Source organism: Eleutherodactylus coqui, chromosome 4 (assembly GCF_035609145.1).
Source record: "Eleutherodactylus coqui strain aEleCoq1 chromosome 4, aEleCoq1.hap1, whole genome shotgun sequence".
In the NCBI taxonomy this organism is placed as follows: domain Eukaryota; kingdom Metazoa; phylum Chordata; class Amphibia; order Anura; family Eleutherodactylidae; genus Eleutherodactylus; species Eleutherodactylus coqui.
The window spans coordinates 58790059-58813783 of NC_089840.1; the positions used below are offsets into that span (position 1 = coordinate 58790059).

Sequence of the window (23725 nt, forward strand, 5' to 3'; positions counted from 1 at the left end):
CTCTCTGCAGGGGGTGGAGGCTGGAAGAGCCGGGAGCAGTGATCTGAGCTCCCGCCCCCTCTCTGCACTATCTCCAATGAGAGGAGGCAGGACAGGGGCGGGGCTAAGCTTCAGGAATTAGCCCCACCCTCGTCCCGCCTCTCCTCATTGAAAATAGTGCAGGGAATTGGAGAGGAGGCAGAGAGGGGGCGGGAGCTCAGAGCACTGCTCCTGGCTCTTCCACCCTCCCCCCTCTGCAGAGGGAGACGCCGTATATCGGCTGGGCATGAAAACCAAGCCGATATACCGTAGTCTGAATGCGCCCTTCAGCTGTGGATTTGGCCACTGTGGATTTAAAGCGCATTTGCTGTAAGTTTTCCTCTATAGCAAGGCCATAACAGATACGCTTTCCGTGAAGATATCTTTAGGCTTCCTACATACGGGCTAGCACAATATCGAGCAGTGAAACTTGGCCTGATATCGCACTCTGGAACATGCGATGTACTGGCAGATGCAAGGAGTTTTTGCGTCAAAAACCTCTCCCATCGCTTCAATGAGGTTGCGATCATCTGGCGCGCCGGAGGATCGGCAAGTGTTTTCCATGAGAAACATCACAACGCATGCCGTGTGAAGTTTTCCAGCCCCATTGAAAACAATAGATTAGGCTTTCCGAGGGAACGCCCAAAGATAAGGTACATGACCCCATTCAAAAGAATGTTGTTCATATTTGTGCAAGATTTGTTCATCTCGCAACGCACAAATCTCGCACGATTTTCATAGCCGTGTGAAAGCAGTTTTAGGCTTCCTACAGTTTTTGTATGGCTTTTTTTCTAGTCTATAAAAACATTACATGGATTTAATTTTTTTTTCATTTGTTTGCCTTAACATACTTACAACTTTTTCAGAGTTATTTTTTTATCTTATAGCGGTTTATTATGTAAAAATATCCCCAAAGCGAATAATTAAACGCCAGCCGTAGGCCTTCAAACACCACAGACCCAAGACCGCACCAGAAGAAGCTTGTGACTTTCATCAGCCATTTCCACACATCTACACACTCTGCTTAAATGTTCAATTAACGGGAGATTTAATTATGGATAACGTTGTTTCTTCACTGTACAGGAGGTTTCTGGACGGCAATAATGTTCTGCACTATATATTTTATATAACTTACTCAAACATGGAATTCATTTTATGGCGAAAAACCCCCATTTTTAAGGTAACTTATTGTCAAAAGTTAATGGGGTCCATCTGGCACGGTTTGGTTCTGTCCTGAGCCGTTTGACCGCAGGGATTCCCCTTTCCAGTTCCCCGAGCGAAGCAGGAAAGCAGAACCCCATGTGCAGATGTAAAACCACCATAAGGGCTTCTTTACACTGAGGCTGATATCAGGCCGTGATTCATGGCCTGATATCGTCCTCGCAATCCACGTGAAGCTCCTGGATGTGAGGCATTTTCATGTGAAAACAGCCTAGTATCACGGTGGGGAATCCCTTCATCCCCATGGGGCATCCCTTAACCCTGCTGTGACTGAAGGGATTCCCCACCGCAGCTCTCACAGCCGCAGCAGAGGAGTCCAGAGTTCTTCCATTGCTTTAAGATAGACAATGGGCGATATTCCAAAAAAAGGACATGCTGCAATTTCTTTCACACAACATCGTATGAGTGAAAGCATCGCAGATGGGAATGAAACCATTGAAAATGGTAAGGATAAGTAAGACGGGTTCATATCTGTGCTGGACACTGCAAGCAATAGTGCTTCTGGTAAAATGCAAGGCATCCATGTGAAAACTAAACAAGCCACATTATAGTCAACGGGGTCCATACGGCACTGTTGGGTTCTGTCCTAAGATGGACAATCCAGCCAGGGGATTCCCCTTTCTTGCTCCCCGAATGGAGCAAGAAAACGGAACCCGATGCAAATGTGAAAGCGGCCTTAACCGATCATTACTACCACACACCAGATCTTTTTAAGGCTGTACTCCCACGTCCAGGTACCAGCTTACAGCCGAGACGCCACCCAGCCGCGGTCTTGCCAATACGGTCTGCAAGATCGTGTGACTATTGGCAGTTGCAAGCCGGTACCTGTACGTGGGAACACAGCCTAGTCATAGTAGAACACGTAGAGAACCGGATGAGACTTGTGTGATCACACTTATCTACCCTCTCTGTTTTTCCCCCTACTAGCTTTGTATGTCCGATCCCATCAGCGTTGCGAGTGCAGCGCAGCGGCCAACAGATCCAGTAGCATGCATTCAAACTTCTCATTCATTACACAATATACTAAAGTCAACAGAACTAAGAATTTAACCCCGACTGCTTTCTGTACTAACAGGGACCATTACAACACAGCTGTACGCTGCCTGAACTCTCAGCAGTGACGGGATCAAGATATCAAAGCAACAGGCAGACAGACTCGACTCACGCAGATGGAATTGGCAGACACGTTACACTGAAAAGTGGACCAAAAAAAGCTCTTTGTTCAAATCGTTACCTTTTTAGGTAATATGTTTTATAAAATCGGCATGTTGGTGATGAAACCTCTCTTAGCCTTCGTTAATCTGGGATATTTTTGGCAATTTTGTGAGCCAAGGGTGGAATGTTCTGCTACGTGGGAGCGAGGGGCAGAAATAACAAATGGAGCGGTGGGAACGGTTACTGTGAATTGTTCTTCGGCAAATGGAGACAAAAGCCCATTAACACAAGGGCCGAATTCAGCAAGTCATGCAAACGGCAGAGTCTTTAACCCTTACAATTTACTACTTTTTTTTTAATTTTACTTTTTAACAACATCACAAATCTGAAATGAATGTCACTTTGTACAACGCAAATCACCGAAACTTTAAACACACATGTATTTTTTATTTTTTTTAACCATAAGGAGTCTACATCTGGTACCCGCACCTATCAGAAGAATGGGATCTGTGATCTTGGTTGTGGCAATCAAAACAGATGATGATGGTATAGAAAAGAAGGAGAATATGGAGAGAGCAGATTGGGCATGCAGGCTGCTCTCCGTTGCAGTTAGGGCTCATTCACACAAACGTATTTACATGGCGTATTAATGCGCAAAAATATGCAGTGAATAGAACCCATTGATTTCAATGCATTCATTCAAAGCTGTATATTTTTCACATGTATTTAGGTTGCATGAAAAAATAAATATATAAATATATGTGCAGAATGTCCTATTGTATTATGCAACGAAATGGTCCATAGAAGTAAATGGGCATTTACAAAAAAAAAAAGTACATTGTCATTGCTTTTCATGTTGAACTGGTTGACCAATTGTAAAATATTGATAGTCTATCCTTTAGGAGAGGTAAAAGATCATTAGGGGTCCATAGCCTAGGAACCCTGCTGATCTGCTGTTCGCCAGGTCGGTGTGCTTTTGTACTAAGCCAATTTCCACAGGAAGCAGACAGCTCCATTCCCAATACAGTGGCCTAGTGTGGTATTACAGACCATGTTCCCATTCACTTCCATGGAAACTCAGCCTGCAATACCAAACCTGACCACTGCAGAGAGAATGGAGCTGTCTGCATCCTGCAGAAATCATCTCCTTGCATAATCGCACCGGCCAAGCAAATAGCCGATTGGCGTGGGTCCCAGGTGTCAGACCCCTGCTGATCTACTATTGATAGCCCACTCTGTTTATAGGCAATCAACAGTTACGAATGGGCAACCCTTTTATGTTGGTGTACCACACAATTCAGGTCAATATACTGAGTAATATGGATAGTGAATGACAGCACCTGGAATATATGGTCTGCAGTCCTAACACTGAGGCCTGCTGCTTGTACTGATGCCTCCCACAAATAGTAATCTTATGTTTGTCCACCACTAGTTTACATAACTGGGGCCTCATATATATGAAAAGTTACTTTATACAAACAAAACAAAAGAATAAATTGCTTATATGAGAAATCCATTCGGCTTTTCTGTAAGCTGTCACTTTTCAGACTTGATCTACAACCTTCTACTTCAGAACCGCCAATGTGAAATATGTCTCTAATCATAATTGCCAATCATGTACAGCAGATAACTTATAGCCCTGACATAAGTCATACGTAAATCAGGCTCATAAATACGATCTGTGACTCCTTGGGAACTAAACAAGTCAACAACACGGAAAGCTCCAACGGGGCTGTATGATGTTATACAACACCGTGGCCTAAGCACGTGAAATAATATTACCGGTATATAGTGAGAAGTGAAAGGTAATCATGGCTGATGAGCAGAAGAGAACTAAGGCCACTTTCACACACAGCGTTGGCAAAACCCCACAATTTTGATCATCGCATTTTACCGCTGTTTACAGACGCAGGTTAATGCGGCTGACAGCAGTTTTTAATGCACCCCATCATTGTGATGGGTGATGAGGTGTGTTAAAAAGAGCAGCAACACGTCAAAATAGAGCAGACAGCGCTAAAAAATCGTGGCGTGATAAAACGCCGCATTCGAGTGCAGGTCTGTGTGCCCCATTGAAATCAATGGAAGTGTTCTACCGCGATTACTGCAGCGTTCAAAACGCCGCAGTAAAAAGCGCACGTGTGAGAGTAGCCTTACGGTACAGTATTTATCCTGCTGAACAAGCAGATTGTTACAGGAAAAGTTCATCAGGCGTTCAGGAAAATCTCTTATTTTATGGGGACTTCAAATTTATAAACTTTTTCCAGAATGACTTTGACGAAGGGTATTTGACCCCCGCGCTTGTGCGGAGTGAAGGAGAGCGATGTCTTCAAACTTCTACAAATTGATACATCACCTTTTAATAACTTGGCAATGTTTTTATTGGATTCATGTCCTCCTTTAAAAAACATGGCTTCCTTTATTGATATAGCCTATATAGGATATATATATATATATATATCTACACACACACGGCAGATTTTTAAAAAATGTGAAATTAATTCAAATTGTAAGGTTTCTAACCATAGAATGTCATATTATTGTATTTCTATGTGTTTTTCATAGGAAAACCGTAAAGTCACATGACAGTTGTGCTAAGCTGCACAGAGTGGAGTCATAGCCTATTGCTTGGCTTACATAGTCACTACATAGCCATGTTTTGCACTAATGCATACTGATAGCTTTAGGCCTCATGTCCACGAGCGATATATCACTGCGTTATCAGCGGGGATAATCTGGCCGCTGGTAATGCAGTGAACACTGACTTATCTATGGAAAGCACAGCCCAATGTCTAAGAGCAGAGAATCATAGCTCACGGGATTCAAATCACGGTATGCTGCGATTTGCCATGGCTTTTTCCGCGGTCAGCCTATCTATCCGATAGGCTCACCGCGGAGACCTGTCAGTTGTCCCCCCTGCTCCGCTGCAGCGGAATATCGCTAGCGATGTTCCACCTCCTCCGTGGACAGGCAGCCCAAGGCCCAATGTCCACCTGCGGATTTTATTTGCAAAATCTGTGCGGATTTGAGCCGCGGAAATCCATGCGGCTTGCCGGCCATAGAAATAAGTGGGGCTTCCGCAACGGATTTTACGTCTGCGGTTTTGATTTTATTGGATTTATTTAGTATCCGCGCGAATTTAATATCGCAGCATGCTCCACTTCATTGCGGATTTGGCTCCATTCATCTCTATGAGAGCTTAGGATCCGCAGTGATCCACAAATACATTTAAATGCATCCTCCTCACTGCTGGCTCATTGCACCCCCTGCAGTGAGCATGGGACTGAATGGAGGGACAGCCGCACATGCGTAACGCCATTGTATTCATCTTCAATGGGGCTGCTGGAGATGGAGCGCTTGTACTTGGCCGTTTCCATCAGCCCCATTGAAGTTAATGGAGCAGCATCACACATGTGCAACCACCGATGCATTCAGCCTCCATGCCACTCAAGATGGGTGCAATTAGTCCAGTGTCACAAGAGGACAAGGGAACCCCACACCCGTCCACCCATAAACTACTAACAGAGGTGCTACTAATTAGTAGCAAATCAGGGACTCCCGAGGTTGGTTTATATATCCAATAGAAATGTTAAGTAAAGAGTCAAAAAGATGAAAGACGAAAGGATAGGATAGAGGGGGGAAAAAGAAAAAAAAAAGTTGGGGATGCAAAGGCAAGTGGGACCTCTGACAGGGCAAGTCCGAATAGGACATAGTTCCAGAAAAGAATTATGCAGTGGGAGTCTTGAAAAATAATCCATGAAGTTTGGCCGTGAAGTTTGAATCCATTTTGTTGCGAAGCAGAGCTGTAAGGTCCTCCATCCTCTGCAGATCATCTACTTTGTGCACCCAATGAGCCGAGGAAGGTGAAGCTGAGGATTTCCACTGAGCTGGAATTGATCAGATGCTTGGGGATGGACTTGCTGTAAGTTCGGAGCAAGTTTATGCAGTTTTAAGCAATGTTTTTTCAGTTTTTGGACCTCACATAAAAAACTAAGATTAGAAACTTAATTTTTATGGGTTTTTTTTGCATGATCCTGAAATCTAGCTTCTGTCTAGTTTGGCAACATAAGCAATTGTGAATCAAAATTTCACCTACTCTGGTGCAAATGGAAGTGATAACAGGAGCGCTGGAGGGGCAACAGCAAGACAACTCCAAAAAAGGGAAATGATGCACGCGTATGCTTCTCAAGTTTTGCATTTTGCTAATGTTCTTGTCACTACTGATAACAGTCAAATCATATTGCAGAGGTAGCCCTACTCCTCCAGGATGGCACATCCATATGTACCTCTCTCAGCACAGTCAAGAACAAGGAGCAGATACCAGGAAAAGGGCCATTAAATGAGGAGAGCGGGACAGGGTCAAAGGAAGCCATCAACCCAGCATCAGGTCTGCAGGAACAGGAGAAGGGCTGCCAGAGCCCTACAAGAGACATTCAGCGGGTTACTGGTCTGCACGTTTCTGACCCAAAAACTGTCAGAAACACACTTCATAGAGGGCCCGGAGTCCTGTAGTGGGACCCACAGCCAAGCACTGTGATTGCCAGAAAACACCACAACTGGCAGGTCCACCGTTGCGCCCCATTCTCTTCATAGAAGAGAACAGACGTAGCTTTAGGTTGGTTAATAGTAAAGTGCCCAAATAATCCAATCAAGAAGTGCCCAAATAACATTGCCTTAAGGTGTCCATAACATTGCCTTAAGGTGTCCATATCAATGAACTACGTATCTTCTGGTAAGTTTGGGCACAGAGTTAGATCGAGAGTACATTGAGCTTTAGCATGAACAGGTGATGCACCCTTTGTGACCTCACAAGTAGTGAAGCATGGGGTCGGCCATGCTCGAATTTAACGTGTAATAGAGAGAAAGTGCATTTATTCCACAGAAGTCTCATTTGGAATTCTCTCCTTTTTATTTGGCACACAAGCTTTGGCAAAAAGTAGCAAGAAATCTCTCCATGAAACACGAATTCAAAGTTTCCAGGCAGAGAAAACAAAAAAGTAAGAAAAGCTGAGTGCGTGTTGTGTGACCGGCACTATGGCTTCTCCACCAGAGTCCACAATGAAGCTTGCAATATTTCACACCTTCCTGAATTTCAACCAACTTGTCTTCTGGGACAAAGAAGGAATGTAACCACCATTAACAATGTACATACTGTGCTTCACCACTATCCCACTGTCTCTACTTCACTGTTTCTTCTTCTGTTTCTGGTCAAACCTTTTAATTCTCGTGTTCAGTTATCAAAATGATAGCAACTAGCTACATGAGATGAGGATTAGGTGGATCCATTCAGCAAGGAATCGAAGTAAAATCCAAATAAACCACAGATTTTTAAGGTTATTGGAATATCAGACATTTTTTTTTTTTTTATTGTCGACCTATCTTCAGATTTCAATAGGAGCTGTACCTGCAATACCAACCTGGGCATTCCACTACGGACAGCATGATCTGTTTCCTGCACTGTCTGCACTGACAGCAGGCCCAGGAATCAGCTGATCAGTGGGGATCCTGAGAGGCAGATCTCTGCCAATCGTCTATTGAGGACTTATCTTGAGGATAGGTCATCAACAGATAAAGAGTTTGTCTGGGACCTTTGAGTTTTTAAAGAGATTTTGCAAAACTCCTATTCAAGTGCATGGGGTTGAGCTGCAATGCCAGATACAACCCATGGACAGAAGTGGCACCGTTTCTATAAGAAAGCAAACATTTTTCTAATCTCAACCATTTTAAAATTTCCCCAAGTACAATAAACCTTCTTTCAACCCCTTTAGTGGCAGGTTTATTATTACCATGTCATGCCTCACAGGACAAGTTTTTTTTAAAGGAGTCAACAATGCAATAAAAACCTCGGGAGAATTCAGATGACAGCTCAGTGCTCTGCACATTTCAGCACTAGAGCTGCCAATGGAAATCTTCCGAGGTTTAACTGCATGGTCAGTGCAGCAAGCCCCAGAGATTTTCCGGGCGTGCCACTAAAGGGGTTAATGCAATAATTTTCAAGAAGTCTGTCTCTGGTTTAACTTGCGCTCTGCAGTGCTGAGGTATGTGTCTTTCTGACAGTAAGAAATTTCCATTGTATTTTAGTTCATTCCTGCTGCTGCACTATAAACATTGCAGAATGTAGAAAGACAACATTCTGGGTAGGATAAAATACAGCTTTATTAGACTGATCAGATAAAAAGTTACAAGATTTAGCATCTCTCGCATATATAACTTTGGGGCACAGCTACTTCTCCATTGACCTATAGTTTCGACTTAAAAAGACTACGGTCAACTTTGGGGGACAATTATTTTTTCTCTATTTTGGGCTGTCAATCATTTTTTGCAATAGGGTTTAACTAAAAATTGTAATCTACTTGTCTTCTACAGCTTCTACATATCACTGTACATAGACACTGAATTCTAAGTATGCAAAGTAACCGGAATGAACAATATTTATTTTCAAACAAAGGAATCAAAGGGAACGAGATAATAATTTGGCAATTAAACTTTTTTCTCTTAAATACACTCATTGTAAAAAAAAAAAAAAAAAAGCAAATACCTAGAAGGAGTTGTTGGAATTGAATGAAATTTTCTACTGTATGTGTGATTGTAATGTTGATATAAGTGAGTGATTACAATATCAGAGCTAAAGGATAATATAGAATAGAAAACTGAGCACTTGAAGGGAGGCTCTAGTACCTTGTTGCATCACCTCTAGACTAGAAATAGGATGCGATGCAGGCAGCCATGGAGGCTCTAGTACCCTGTTGGGCCACCTCTAGCTTGAATGCAAGTTGTAATACGAGTGGGCATGAAGGCATATAGGTTCCATATGGTATCCTGTGTCATATATGTCCACATTTGCTGTAACTGAGCCTCTAGATCATGCAAACTCATAGGATGTCAAAGTTGGCGTCCCAGATGATCCTATACATGCTCTATTGGCGATAAATTTGGCAACCAGGCAGCCACGGATGTGTGACAATGTTGTGGAGCATCCTGTGACCCCCTTGTGTGTTCGGCCGAGCATTATCCTGCTGAATGCCTCTTAGAAGCCGCCATAAGAGAAACACATGTGGCTGCAGGATGTCCTGAACATATCACCGAGCTCGCATTGTCCCTTATACAATAGTGAATAGGGGTAAGCGACTGTTGGATACGATGGCCTCCCAAGACCATCACACTAGCAGTGGGACAGTGTGCTGCTCCCCAACAATGAGACAGGATTGAGGCGCTAATCCCTAGGTCTCCAGACATGAACACAGCCGTCATCCCTACCTAAATTAGACATGGATTTGTTGCTGAAGACAGCCCAGTTCCACTCCATAGCAATCCAGTTTCATCGTTTATCACACCACTGCAAACGGAAGCGATGGTGGGTGGGTGTCAAAGTCAGTCCAGATAATGGGCGCAGTGAGACCAAATTTTCTTCAGCCAAGTGCCTGCAAATCATTCTGGCAGACACAGAGGCCGGTCTCTGGATGGCAGACAAAGAAACAGTTGGAGCTGCTCGTAGTTGTTGGACGATCAGACTATCCGCTCTACTGGTCTGTCCAGGGCGTCCTAAGCCTGATTACCTTGTGTGCCATCACGTATCCACTGGTCCCAACACCCAACAGTCTGGTCAGAACAGCTCAGGCAGCGGGCAGTTTGTCAATACGACCATCCAGCTTCTCAGATTACAATAATGCTCTCCTCTTAGACTCTTAACTGGGCAAAATCTCTTCAGTTGGGGCGTAGAGGCATCTTGTGTTCAACAAGCTCTACACAAGTGGAGAAAGAGGTCCCTACACACAAGGAGCCTTTGAGAGCCTTTATAGGCCAAGGTGGAACCACTTTTAGTGTCTCAGGTGGCAAGACCGTCCATCTAATCACACCACAACCCTAATCATTTACATATCTGCCTGAGATGTAACTGCGTGCAGAATTTTGCAGTAAAACCACAACTCCTTCTAGGGTCTTGATATTTTTTTATTTTATTTTATTTTTTTTTTTAAACAAAGAGTACTTTGTTGCTATGGCCAACTATATCCTAGAGATAATACTACTACCGGTATGTGCACAATGTGAAATAACCTGGAGAACAACATCAATAAAGCTGTACAAAACTCAATCCCATAGAACAGAAATACAGGTTTACGCAGTGTAACACCCAGTTAGTCTTTAAAAGGTTAACACTTTATTCTTGAAACATGGGGTTCAAACTTAGTTGCAAATGACTCTAATGCCAACGCATGCACTGCCCTCTGTGCAAGATCTCATTCTTAATGACAATTTGCTCAATAGTACAATCTGCTCAATGCAGTTTGTGGATTCTCCAAAAGGGCTGTGAATTGGCTTACAGTGTCCCTCAGGGTGTGTATGCGTAATTTCCCAATAGAGGCCAGCCTCACTTACAGTTAAGTCTGTGAGAATCATAGTTACCACTGACCACGGCTAGTCCAAGGGTTGGAAGGACAACTGTACCCTTAGACTCTGTTACTGTTCAGATGCCCTACTGTGTTCAGTACATAGCGCTGTCACTCTCAGATCTTTTATGCTCCTGGTCATGAGCAGCCTCTGGTTACTGCGGACAATGCTCAGGGTGCTCTCCAGAGTTTGTGCTCCCTCTGCTCCTCTCACAAGCAGCAGATCCCTGCAGACAATTGCACCTCTTTCCTCGGCTCTCCGACATGGTTGTCTGCCTTTCCCTTGCAGAAAGCCGCTCCTCTCACTCTGAGCAGTCCCTGCACATACTGCGGTGCAGCAAAAATGGGCTCTTTTTATGGCCAGCACTCAGCCAATCAACAAGTGTCTCTGGAGCATGCTCAGTTCAGTTTGGAGCAGTCATTGCGGTAATACATTGTGCAGCCCAGTACACCCTACATAATGCCACACCTCCGGTCCTTTCAGAGGCAGCTTTAACCCCTTAGGGGCGAGTCCCTTACAGATACAATGATGAAGCCAGTATTAGGACCTGCTCTATTTTCCTAAATAGTTGCACACCAAGAGCCCCAAAAAAGTCTATGGAAGGAGCGCAAATGTGCACATACAAAACAAGAAAATGCGCAATACGCTGCACAATTCTGTGAAAAAGAGAACACATCTGGATCCCATTAGGCGAAATAGCCTTTTAAGACAGGGTGGAGGGTGTCACACGTGCATGTGAACAGGCCCTGCGTGTCCAAAAATGTACAGTACTATGCGCCGATACTCGTACAAATCAACCTTGTCCCCTGTACAAATATGTTGCTCAAAAGGTGAGCGTATTTGCATATACACTCGTCTAAAGCCACCCTTAATGGGGAAGATTGGCTACCACCTCATTGTTATTTTGTTTTACTTCCTCTGGATCGACAATGGGGAGGGGGGTTAGTGGATGGACATATGTCTTTTTTGACTTAAAGGGGTTGTCTCGCGGCGAAAGCGCAAAAAATTTTTTTTCACTTACCCTCGCATTCTGCCCTGTTAAAAAGAAAGCATAGGTTAGTTTTTAAAAAGCACATTGCACTTACCTGCATCAGCGTTCTGCAGCTTCTTCTATTCTTCTTTTAAAGATGGCGCCGCTGGTCTTCTCCCACGGTGGACCGCGGGTCTTCTCCCATGGTGCACCGTGGATTTTCTTCTCCTTCCTTGCGTTCCATTGCCGATTCCAGCCTCCTGATTGGCTGGAATCGGCACACGTGACGGGGCGGAGCTACGATGACGACGCGGTGAGCAGCTCTCCGGCACGAGCGGCCCCATTCACCAGCCAGAAGACCGCACAGCGCAAGCGCATCTAAAAAAGCAAGAAGCCAGCGAAATTAGACGGCACCATGGAGACGAGGACGCTAGCAACGGAGCAGGTAAGTGAATAACTTCTGTATGGCTCATATTTAATGCACGATGTACATTACAAAGTGCATTAATATGGCCATACAGAAGTGCTTAACCCCACTTGCTTTCGCGAGACAACCCCTTTAACATACTATGTATGGTATCAAACTTAAGGTCAATTTGCTTTGTTAATGCGATAAACCATATATGAATTTTCTTAGAAGTACAAAAAATAAGTCCTGGCATTGATATTAGCGCATGTTATGAGCGCTGCACATTCCGAGGCATGAATCACTATCTGTGGTATGTTCATAACGCGCTGTGGAATTTTTATTGGCCTGTATTTTTAGCTATCATACTTAAAAAAAAGATACCGCTGCTTTTTGGACCTTGTAACCTGCCACAACAGCAATGATTCCATCACAGTTATCCTGGAATAGCGTGCTCCGAGCTGCAGTTTCATAAGCGATGTGCATGCAGAATTGACCATTGTAACATTATGACATGGGAGGGTAAGGCATTATGGTAAGATACTGCCATTAGTCATAGGGATTAACTGGGATTTCATGTTACAGAGTAAAATATTAAATTGTAGGTTCAGCCGATACTCAACATTTATTATACAGGTTCTTAGCATATACAAGGTGATTCACAAAGAATAGTTGCAAAGTAAAGCGGATTTCTTCATACATTAATTGATATACAACAGCCAGAATGACATGAAAATTAATTTTAAGAGATTGGATTTTTGCAGACATGGTGAAGCCAAATAGGTTTTTTTGTTTTAATTTTAATGTATTTTTCTTTACTTTTAAAATGGGAAAAAGGGGTATTTTTAAGCATAAATAATATTTATTTTCTGTAATAAATTAAAAATAAATCTTTATGTAACTTATTTACACTTCTTTTTTCAAAGTCCCCCTATGGGATTTGAACTTGCGATTCTTTGATCAATTATACAATACATTGCAATACTACAGTATTACAGTAGATTGTACTTTTAGGCCCCCTGTCCACAGACGTGTATCAGGTTAGACGCGGCCAGGCCAATCAGTGGGCAACGCGTCACTTGTGACACATCAACCACTGACCCAGGCGGTCAGTGGTCAAAGCAGTGGCGGAAGCTGGCCAGCTTCTGCACTGCGATAGACAGCCTGCCGGAGGGACATTGGAAGAGCAGCAGGTTCCTGGTGAACAGCCCAGTAAGGCACAGATGAGTGTGATTTTTTTTAAATTTTGCTGACAGAACCCCTTTGGCCCGCTGTCCACGGGCGTGAGTTCGCCGGCGGTAAATCGCCGGTGAATCATGCCGGCTGCCGCTTTACATAGCATTGCTATGGAAAGCGCAGCCCCTGTTCAGCAGCGCGATTCTCTGCTCACAGCGGGCAATTCGCAGCATGCTGCGAATTGCCCCAATTCTCCGCGGCCAGCCTATCAGATAGGGCTGACCGGCGGAGATTCAGCGGCAGAGATCTGCCACGGGACTTTGCAACGCCTGTGGACAGGGGGCCTTACTGTTAGCCTATTAATTTCATTGCCTCGTAATGAGCCCCCTACACATGAATACACGGAGCGTAAAATAATTGTAGGTTCAAGTTCAGATCCAAAACAGATTTTCCAGAAGCTTCAGATTTTAATGACTTGATTCTTCATGCATGTCACTGTATAATAGTCTTGGCTTTAGTTTGACTACAATGGCATCCTTGTGATGTGCCAGTTCTCTGATATATAGTGTTGTAGACGATGTTTCCTACAGAATACATTACAGAAGACAGATCCAAACTACAAGCAGTGACATGTGTCAAGCATGTCTACTTCACCCAAGAAAAGATACAAAATAACAGATTGCTATGGCTCTAGTAAATCATGTACATATGGTGGCATTGCTGAATTCCTGCAGATTCACCAGACAGCACCCCAGTATCTCAACTCATTGTAAGTAAAGTCAATGGATTAAAAAACCCAAAAAAACACACACAGACGAGCTATTGTACAGGTAACCAGGCCCAGACTGGCCACCAGACTGACCAAGCAGATTCCTGGTGGGCCACTGAGACAATGGGCTTTCCCTTTTACCGGTTTACTCCAATCAAGGCTGATCCTTTTTAACCACCCGGCAGGTTTGGAAACCAGCTGAACAGGACAGGGGGATCAAAAAGAACCCAACTGTACCATCTGCTTAGCTCACTCCTTACTCATTCTGGCTTACAAGCACGACCACTGCTGTATTCAAGGTCTATGGAGAGTGGTGTGCATGGGTATCTCCCCGAGGCTCACGGAAGTGAACTGAGTGGTGGTCACGCATTCTCCCAATGTACTTGAAGTGCAGAGTTATCCTGATCTCTCAGGGGTCCAGCAGGGGACCACAGATATCAAACATTATCATTATCATGTGGATTTTGGTGGAAAAGTCCCATTAAGGGAAAGATAAGGGGCGTAACAATAAAGAAAACATTTTCCACAGCACACAATTCATTTGGGATGGTGGGGTTTATGTGCCTGGGCTGCTTTTTAGTCCCAGTCCAGCCTTACAGCTAACTGTAGTGCTACTATTCACGAATAGCTTAAAAGTGTAAATTCACATTGGAACCTAGTTTTGCTGTATCGACATGGAATTAATCTAGATAAAAAGTTGAGTAACTTATAAATACACTCATTGTCAAATATAAATCAAGCCCCTAGAAGGAGATATCAGAATAGAATGATACTTTCTCTGTGATTGTAACGCTGATATAAGTAAGTGATTACAATATCAGAGCAGAAGGATAATTTATTGTGGAAAACTGACCCCTTGTAGGGAGGCTCTAGTACCCTGCTGTACCACCTCTAGCTTGGATACAAGATGTGATACGGGTGGGCATGGAGGCTCTAGTACCCTGTTGGACTGCCTCTAGATTGGATGCAAGATGTGATATGGGTGGGGATGGAGGCTCTAGCTTGGATACAAGATGTGATACAGGCGGGCATGGAGGCTCTAGTACCCTGTTGTGCCGCCTCTAGATTGGATGCAAGATGTGATAAGAGCGGGCATGGAAGCTCTAGCACCCTGTTGTACCACCTCTAGCTTGGATACAAGATGTGATATGGGCAGGCATGGAGGCTCTAGTGCCCTGTTGTACCACCTCTAACTTAGATATAAGTTGTGGGTGGGCATGGAGGCTCTAGTACCCTGTTGGGCAGTCTCTAACTTGGATACAAGATGTGACATGGGCGGGCATGGAAGCATGCAAGTTCCATATGGTAAGTCCACATTTGCTGTAATCAAGTCTCTAGATGATGCAAACTCGTAGGTTGTCGAAGTTGCCATTCCAGATGTTCCCATACATGTTCTATGGGCGATAAATCTGGTGACCGGGCAGGCTAGGGAAGTGTGACAATGTTGTGGAGATATTTCAGGATCCCCTTGTGTGAGCGTCCGAGCATTATCCTGCTGGAAGATGCATCTTGGAAGCCACCATGAGAGGAACACATGTAGCTGCAGGATGTCCTGAACATATCGCTGAGCTGTCATTGTCCCTCTTACAACTACTAGGTGTGACCGACTGTCGTATGCGATGGCCTATATTATGAAAGCCAGAGATGAAGTCACAGAACTGCGGCCTCCTATTTGAACTTGAATATTCACAAGCAAGTTTTACAGATGTCTGCAGTGCATTGTGGGTAAGCTTTTCTTTCATACACGAGAAAGTAAATTTTATAGAGACACTGAACAAGCAAGGCATGCTGAGAGACTTGTAACATGGAGAACTGTGACTGCACCTGAGAATTACATAGAGTTCCAACATATTATATAAATAGGGTAGCTACAGGATAAGTAATGCAATACGTTTTTTACGTTACTAAGCTTTTCATATGGGTTATAATCTATATATAAACCGTAAAATATAGTTTCTCAGTGTCTGAGAGATTACAGCTGTTGCAGTGCTGGGGTCCTGGGTTGAAATCAGACCAATGGAAATACCTGCATGGTGTTTGTATGTTCTCATCAGGTTAGCCATTTAACTGATCCTAATGTATGTGTCCAAGATACGGAATACAGATTGTGAGCCATTTTGGGGAGAGTACTATATAGGTAACAGGAAATAAAAAAACACTGTCCTGGTCTGTCAAGAAGGTGGTTTACCTAGGCACAAAAAAACAAGACTAAAAAGTTGTGAATGGCAGGAATAATAGTGGAAATTATAAAGCAGTTAAATCTAGTGTTGAGCTCCTCCTCTCGCTCAATGGCTAGCACTGTTGCCTTGCAGCATTGGGGTCCTAGGTTCAAATCTGACCAAGTATGACATCTGTTTAGTCAGATATGAACTTGGGACTCCAGCTCTGTAAGGCAACAGTGCTAGCCATTAAGCTACCCCGTTTCTTCTTTCAGAGGATGAGGAGAAGCAACACCGGGTGAGCATACAAACTCCATGCAGATATTGTCCTTGGTCATTTTAGAACCTAGGACCCCAGCACTGCAAGGCAACAAAGCTAATCACTAAGCCACCATGATACTTCTTCCTCTGAAGGATTGAGAAGATCATAGCCTTCTCCCTCTCTTCCCAATCCGGAGGAAGAAGGAAGCAGCAGCATGGTAGCATAGCACCACTGTTGCCTTAGGTTTTAATCTGACCAAGGACAACATCTCCATGGAGTTTTTAGGTTCTCCCTCTGTTTGTGTTTCTTTCTGAGGAAGAAGAAAAAGAAAGCAGCAGCATGGTGGTTCAGTGGCTAGCACTATTGTCTTGCAGAGCAGTGGTCAAGGAGGAGTAGAAATTTTAGTGGGATCAGCTGAGGCGAACAACCTGAGGTTCAAGTTTGCGCCAAACTGAACTTTTAGCAAAGTTCAACATGGAACAGGCTTCAACTGTTTTGGTTTGCTCAACACTACTTACATCCTTAAGCAGGCCATATACATTAGCCAATCTCACCAATAATGTGTATGGGGAGCAATTGATGGTTCCGAAATGCTGGCAGCCACTCATCCATCTCTGTACTGAAGCAAACATGCAAGTTCAGTCAGTTCGAGTATATACGATTATAGGAGGTCAAATGTGTATGATCAACATAAGAGACTACATATGTCTAATGTCACCCCATAATTGCCTACAACAGGATACAATCCAGTCATCTGCATAGTATCAACATTATCCAGGGCTTGTGTCTTTAAAGAAGAAGACACATTTTCATCTGTGAGCTGAGTAACAAATTAATAACTCGTCATTGACATATAACATCCTGTACAAGGAAGTGTAACAATACAGAATACCAGCCTTATCTGCTCTGTCTGCCGCAGGAACTTCTTGCAAAAACCAGATGAACAAAAAAAAAAAAAAGATGAAATGGAATCTTTGAAACGGGTAATACTGTATAATTATAATGTACCGTAAAAGGAGATAAGCAGAACGAATACCACAATCCTTCATGTATGCAGTCAGTCTGAAATAATTGCACTGAACGATAACTGCATTAGGAACAAGCGGCATGTGACATCTTATGATCGGTAACGCGGTACCACGTGCTATGGAAAGCTTCAGACAGCGTGATTCGCCGGCGATTTACCACCAGCGATATCATGCTGGTGGACAGGGGGCCAAAGGGGTTCTGTCAGCAAAAAAAAAAAAAAAAAATTCATACCCACCTGTGCCTTACTGGGCCGTTCACCAGGAACCTGCTGCTCTTCCAATGTCCCTCCGGCAGGCTGTCTATTGCAGTGCAGAAGCTGGCCAGCTTCCACCACTGCGTCGACCACTGACCGCCTGGGTCAGTGGTTGACATGTCACAAGTGACGCGTTGCCCACTGATTGGCCTGGCCGCATCTAACCTGTGACGTCCCTGGAGAGTCGACGGAGAGTGCGCATGCGCCGCCCTTCCTGGCGCGCTTGCGCACTCGCCGTTGACTCTCTGAGGACGTCAGAGGTTAGATGCGGCCAGGTCGGCGTCAGTGCGCAGGAGCTGTTGGAAGAGGGCCCCTCATGCAACAGGTAAACACAAAGGAGGGCATGGGATTAGGTAAGTTTACTTTGTTTTTTTTTTACTTTTTTCTTTCAACAGGTTAGATTGTACAGGGATGCAAGGCCCAACCTAAAAAGTGATTCTGCTGACAGAACCCCTTTAAAGGGGTTAATTAGAAATTTCAGACTAGAAATACATCACATTATAGAGGAAATTTCCCACGCTTCTATATAAAGTAGAACAGAATGTTTTTACAGTAGAAAGCAACACTACAAGCAAGCAGTTATAGGGCTTAAGATAATAGGCAGCCAGGGGTGTAAGGTGTACTCAGCTTTAACAGAGTGTTCATTAAAGAGTTACTCAGATCAATTAGGCAACCCCATCCTGGGTGCCAGTCAGAGTGACAAGTGTTTTCTGCACCTGTATGTACTATTTGCCTTGTCATGTACATGGGACTTGCTGCTTTGATCTGGAGCCAGTGCTGGACTATAGACAATAGTGCTTGTTGTTAGACACGTGAATCCATGACCTGAAAATGTGTTCTAATCAACCACTTTATGGTTTCCTGGAGAAAGAAATGACCTTCCTACTACAAGAACAAGATTTGCTGCTTCACAAGAGCTTCGGAATTGGGTCATTAAGGGCTCATGCTGCACCGTTTGCGCAAATTAGCCTCATCACCTTAATAATAGCCTTGATACACCGCAGTAAAGAACACAAGTGCTGCTACAACTCTCCACGATCACTAGTTTATTTTAGTCAGTTAAGGAGTTTTTGGGGGGCGAGGAGGCTGTTACGCCCGGCCCGGTCCGCAATGTGATGATGCTATAACCAGAATTTGGAATACAGGTTTATCAGTGTGACCAGCTTTACCAGGGCTGTGGAAAGGCACTATAGTGTGTGGAGGAGTAACGGGGAGAGGGGGGCACTATTGTGTGATAGAGGGGCAACACAGGGGCACTATTTGTTTGTGATGGCACAGAGGGGCTGTATTACTCTTAGGTAATGGATTGGGCTCGCTTTGTGAGTTTATTACTTTGTGGGGGCACAAAGGGGGCTCTATTACATTGATGGGCACAGAGGGGATATGATTCCTTTGACAGGCAAAGAAGTAGACATTACCACCTTGTAAGGAGGAGCACAAAGGAATTTGTGGGACATAAAAGGAGGGTAATATTACTGTAGCTCAAAAGGGAGGCATTATTTCTTGTGATTGGCACTATGGTGAAATTATTACCACATTGGCACACTATCAACTTGAGTCACAAAAAAAAGACACTAGTACCGTATAGGGCACAAATGGGTGCACTGTTACTACGGAGAAGCACTGAGGGGGGCATTAGAGATATGTAGATTGCTCACTGTAGCAATGGCAGGCAGGTTGTGGGCCCAAGTTGTAGGAATAGCCTTATAGTCTACTTAACCCCCCACTGCCTAGATTCTTCACACCAGGAGATCAGGGACTTGTGATGGACTTCTCAAAAAAAGACACCAGAGTGTTTCTTTAATGAAGCTCAGCTGCAATACCAGACACAGCCTGAGAGCACTTGTGGTGCTGTTTCTAAGAAAATAAAAAGCTAAGTTTTTATAATCCTGGATAAATCATTTTGGCCCAGATTTTCTTGACTTTACCGCACATCTTCTATATCTATAGACCCAAGTTGGAACTAACTGCTTCAAACTAATGACGTTCAGTTTGCATTTCAGAGTATTGCTCTCGTAGCAATAGCTTTCGTGACCTGAAAAAAAAGGACTTTGGTCAGAAAACTTACAATTTACAATCCTGCAAATCAGATTAGAAGAAGGTCACAAGTGTGAACATCATGGTATGAAGAAAAGGGCAGTGTAGAAGTAAGAGGGGACACTTCGAACATCTGCTGGACAGACAACCCATCAGATGTCTAAGAGCTTGTGATCGGTGGAGGTCTGGGTGCCAATATATTTAACAGTCTCCAAAACAAAAACCAAAAAAAAAAGACGAGTATAGGCTGTATAGCAATGTACCGTCTACAGCCTGTCTGCAAGGACCTAAAAAAATGCGCAAAAGAAAAAAAAACTGGTCCTACTAAATTACTGCTGTCAGGCACAGCTTTGGGCAGATGTTAGTGTTGCTCAGTCTTGGCCTGATATCTTGGTCTTATTATGCAAGTAGTCTGAGATGCCCAATTGATACGTTCTTTACTGCCATCTACTGGACAATGAACTTCAATACATGTGCTTTTTCTTGATTTTAAAATGATCACGTAAAAAAAAATTAAGAAAAAACAGATAAGAAGCATTGTTATAACAAACTAACTCGGCCTCCCTTCAATTATAGTACTAAAAAAAAAGTATATTAAATGATTATATTCCATAAAACAAGAATGATTTCTGATGTGACATCCTATAGAAATCTTTACCTACACCCTGGTGAGGTTCTTATTGGGGAATACTGGCTATGTGTCCATCAGGCGCACAGCATTGACTCGCAGCTTAGCAATGTGTCACTGTCATTTAGACTAATATCTGTTCAAAGGCCACAGAGGTGACGTCAATGACAGAGGTAAGAGATAATTCTTCACACTACTGCAACTCATAGGGATTAGGTGCTTTATAGTTTACTGTATACTCCCATCTTTACTGTGTCACTTAAGAAGGGAGACAGACCGGATGTAGAAGTACATGAACATATGGAGTATATAGCTGTATACCCAGAGACATTACTTCAAAAAGATACAGAACAGAACTACAATGTAATGCTGCTTTCACATATCTGGTGGGGATTTCATTTTCCTGGAAAGGGGAATCCCCTGGCCAAACGGACGGAATTGAACAGCATTGAACAGACCCCATTTACTACAATGGGGTGGGTCTGTTCAGTTTCTGCTTAGCTGTCCAGCATTTAACCGGAGGAAAAAGAACGGCATTCAGCGCCATTTTTTCTGGTATTTTGCACTGGATCTATGACTGGCAATCAGTGGGTAGCATACAGAGCCCTATGGCATACAATGGTCTGCATTAGGTGCATACTGTAGGTCAGGAGATCGTGGTGTGAACTAGCTCTTACTGGAGTATTGTAGCTATTCATGCAGTACAGATAGCGGTAGACACACACAATAGCGGTGGACTTGGCACCTAAATGCTCAGTTCTCAAGTCCATTTCATTTTTGTCATACTTACTATATAAAACCTTAAAAGAGGTGAACCAACAAAAGTCTGAGGTCTCACCGCACCAATCCCAAGAACGGTGTCCTAAATCCCCCTCTTCTAGTCACTGAGGGGTTGCCACAGTCAACCGCAATGACGTCAATCTGAATGGTCGAACTTGCCTGGCATGGCTAGCGGTATGACAGCAATTGGCACACTTCTGGAGGGAAAGGGGGGTATTTTATGTCCATTTTTGGGGGGGGGGTCAAGTTGTTTTTTTACTTTAACCCTTTGCAATCCAATTTTGGATTCAGGGTTTCCTAGGGGACTTTCTCTTTCTGCCATTATACAATGGCGCCATCTGCTGGCTAGAGCCAGTACTGCGGTATGGGACATGCTGGAGAGGCCCCCCGACAACATAGCGGCCAGTAATATACAGTAAGAATACCCTGCTGGACGTCTTCTGACATCGTAGCTGTACAGCCTTCAATCAGAATGTCTTCAGACGTCAAGACAATGGATTGGAAAGGGTTAATGTTGCTCTGTCCCTCAGAGTTCATGACCATTGGAGGATTTTATTACTTTGTGTTTTTTTTCTAGAATATTGTACATTGTCAACTCCAGGGATTCTTAGCAATCCAGAGAAAAAGGGCTGGGGTGCTAGTTTACACTGCACCCCCTTTACCATTTTTCCTGCACAACATTATCGCAGTTGCGGTTTCCTGCACAGTAGAGCGGTCAGAAACACAGCCATGTAACGAAAACCTAGAAGGGGACTCGGCACTTCACAGTGACCAGCAAACCGTTTAAAGGGCTTGTACCAAGATTTCAAGTTATACCCTATCCACACGATAGGGGATAGCTTACTGATCAGTGGAGGTCTCATCACAGAGACCACCGCCAGTCTTGAGAACGGGGGTCCAGCGTTTTCCCTCTGCCTGTCCCTGCAGTGGTTGCTTCTTCCACTGCAGCAGTGTCAGAGTGAGAAGAGTGCTGACCAAGCATGCTCCGTCGGCATTCCATTCCTTTCAGTAGGGATGATTGAAATACTAGAGTGCTTGCCACCCGGCCATCTCTGCAGTCCTATTGAATATGAATGGAGTGTTAGCACACTTTTGCGACCATAGCTGCATTCAGTCTCCTCCTCACTGGGGTGGGGTGCGGGTGCAGTAACCCCACAATGAGAATGGTGGGGAAAACAGGACCTCCATTCATGAGATCCGTGGGTGTTTCAGCAGTTAACCCCCCACCAATCAGCAAGTTACCCCCTATCCTATAATTTATAATCTTGGTACAACCTCTTTAAGATCCTTGAGGTCTGGTTTTCCCAACAAGAATAGTGTTGTGTCCTCAACAGAACGCCCAACAAAGACTCACAGCACAAGTGTGAACGGCGACTAAACAAAGTAACCGCACAATGAGAACAACTGACATGTCACTGTATAATAGCGGGTCTACCACTGGGCGGTGTTACAATTTTATCAGACCGATGCAGAATAAGAGATTTGTACAAGCATTCAGATGCAAAGATTTCAATTGACTTCTGTTGATTAAACTAGTTCTGCTCAAATACATGACAACCTTATATACATCAGGATTTGAATGATAATCAGATTGCAGATCTCTGGAACCACAGCGCCATGTAATAGTAAAAGAGCAGAATTCAGCACCATGGCATTACCCTACTAATAGAGCCACACATTAAATGACCCCCATAACATTACCTGTGTTGGTCCTGAATCTGCTCTCCGACAGCTCTGAAATGCCTCCTGTTGTAATGGTCTTCTTCAGCCTGGAAGTTGTGATGGCTGCGCTGCCCCCTGGCTTTGTAAGCATGTCATCGCTGCTTGCCCTTTTTAACTGAAATGAACAAGACAGTTTCTCACTGCTCATTGCAATGCAAAAGTATCAATTTTAAAAGGGGTCTTTAACCCGTAAATGGGCAGAAGAGGTGCCAGCTTTCTGATGCAAAATATGCTATAAATCGGTTTTACAGACCTTCTACCACATTTATTATCCATTTTAGAAACTTTTACACACTTTTTTTTTAGCTGCGTCTCAAAGAGGTGTGGTGCTGTGTGAGGGAAGTAGGCATGGCCTAAAAGTGACATGTGCCAAAATTGTGGTGCAAAAACTGGTGTAAACTATACTCAACTAATAGGCGGTATTAAAGGGGTTTTCCAGACAAATACTATTTATGACCTACGGTATCCTCAGGATAGGCCATCAGTAATTGATTGGTTAGGGTCCACCGCTCAAGACCCCGGCAGATCAGCTGTTCAGATGCCCACTCTTCGTGCTACAACACTGGGGTGTGAAGTGGAAGCAGAACGCTTTGAACCCTGTGTAGTAGCGGGTGCTCGAAATGACAGGCGCAGCCCTCATTGATTTTAGTTACAAGCGCTGGCCACAATCAGCCGGTGTCCCAAGTGTCTGCTCCCATGGATGGAGAAACCGCTGGGAAAAGACGCCCCCTTTTCTTGCCCATAGCCACCCTCCC

At 44.0% G+C, this 23725-nt stretch overlaps 1 protein-coding gene across 3 annotated transcripts in view; it reads right to left on the minus strand.

Annotated features, from left to right (window-relative positions):
* Positions 1-23725, minus strand: part of SPECC1 (sperm antigen with calponin homology and coiled-coil domains 1) — a 234889-nt gene that overhangs the window by 196801 nt on the left and 14363 nt on the right. For all 3 annotated transcript variants that reach the window (XM_066599531.1, XM_066599534.1, XM_066599533.1), the window contains exon 3: positions 22950-23085. In XM_066599531.1, coding sequence (XP_066455628.1) covers positions 22950-23085 — 136 coding nt within the window. The remainder of the gene's footprint in view (positions 1-22949; positions 23086-23725) is intronic.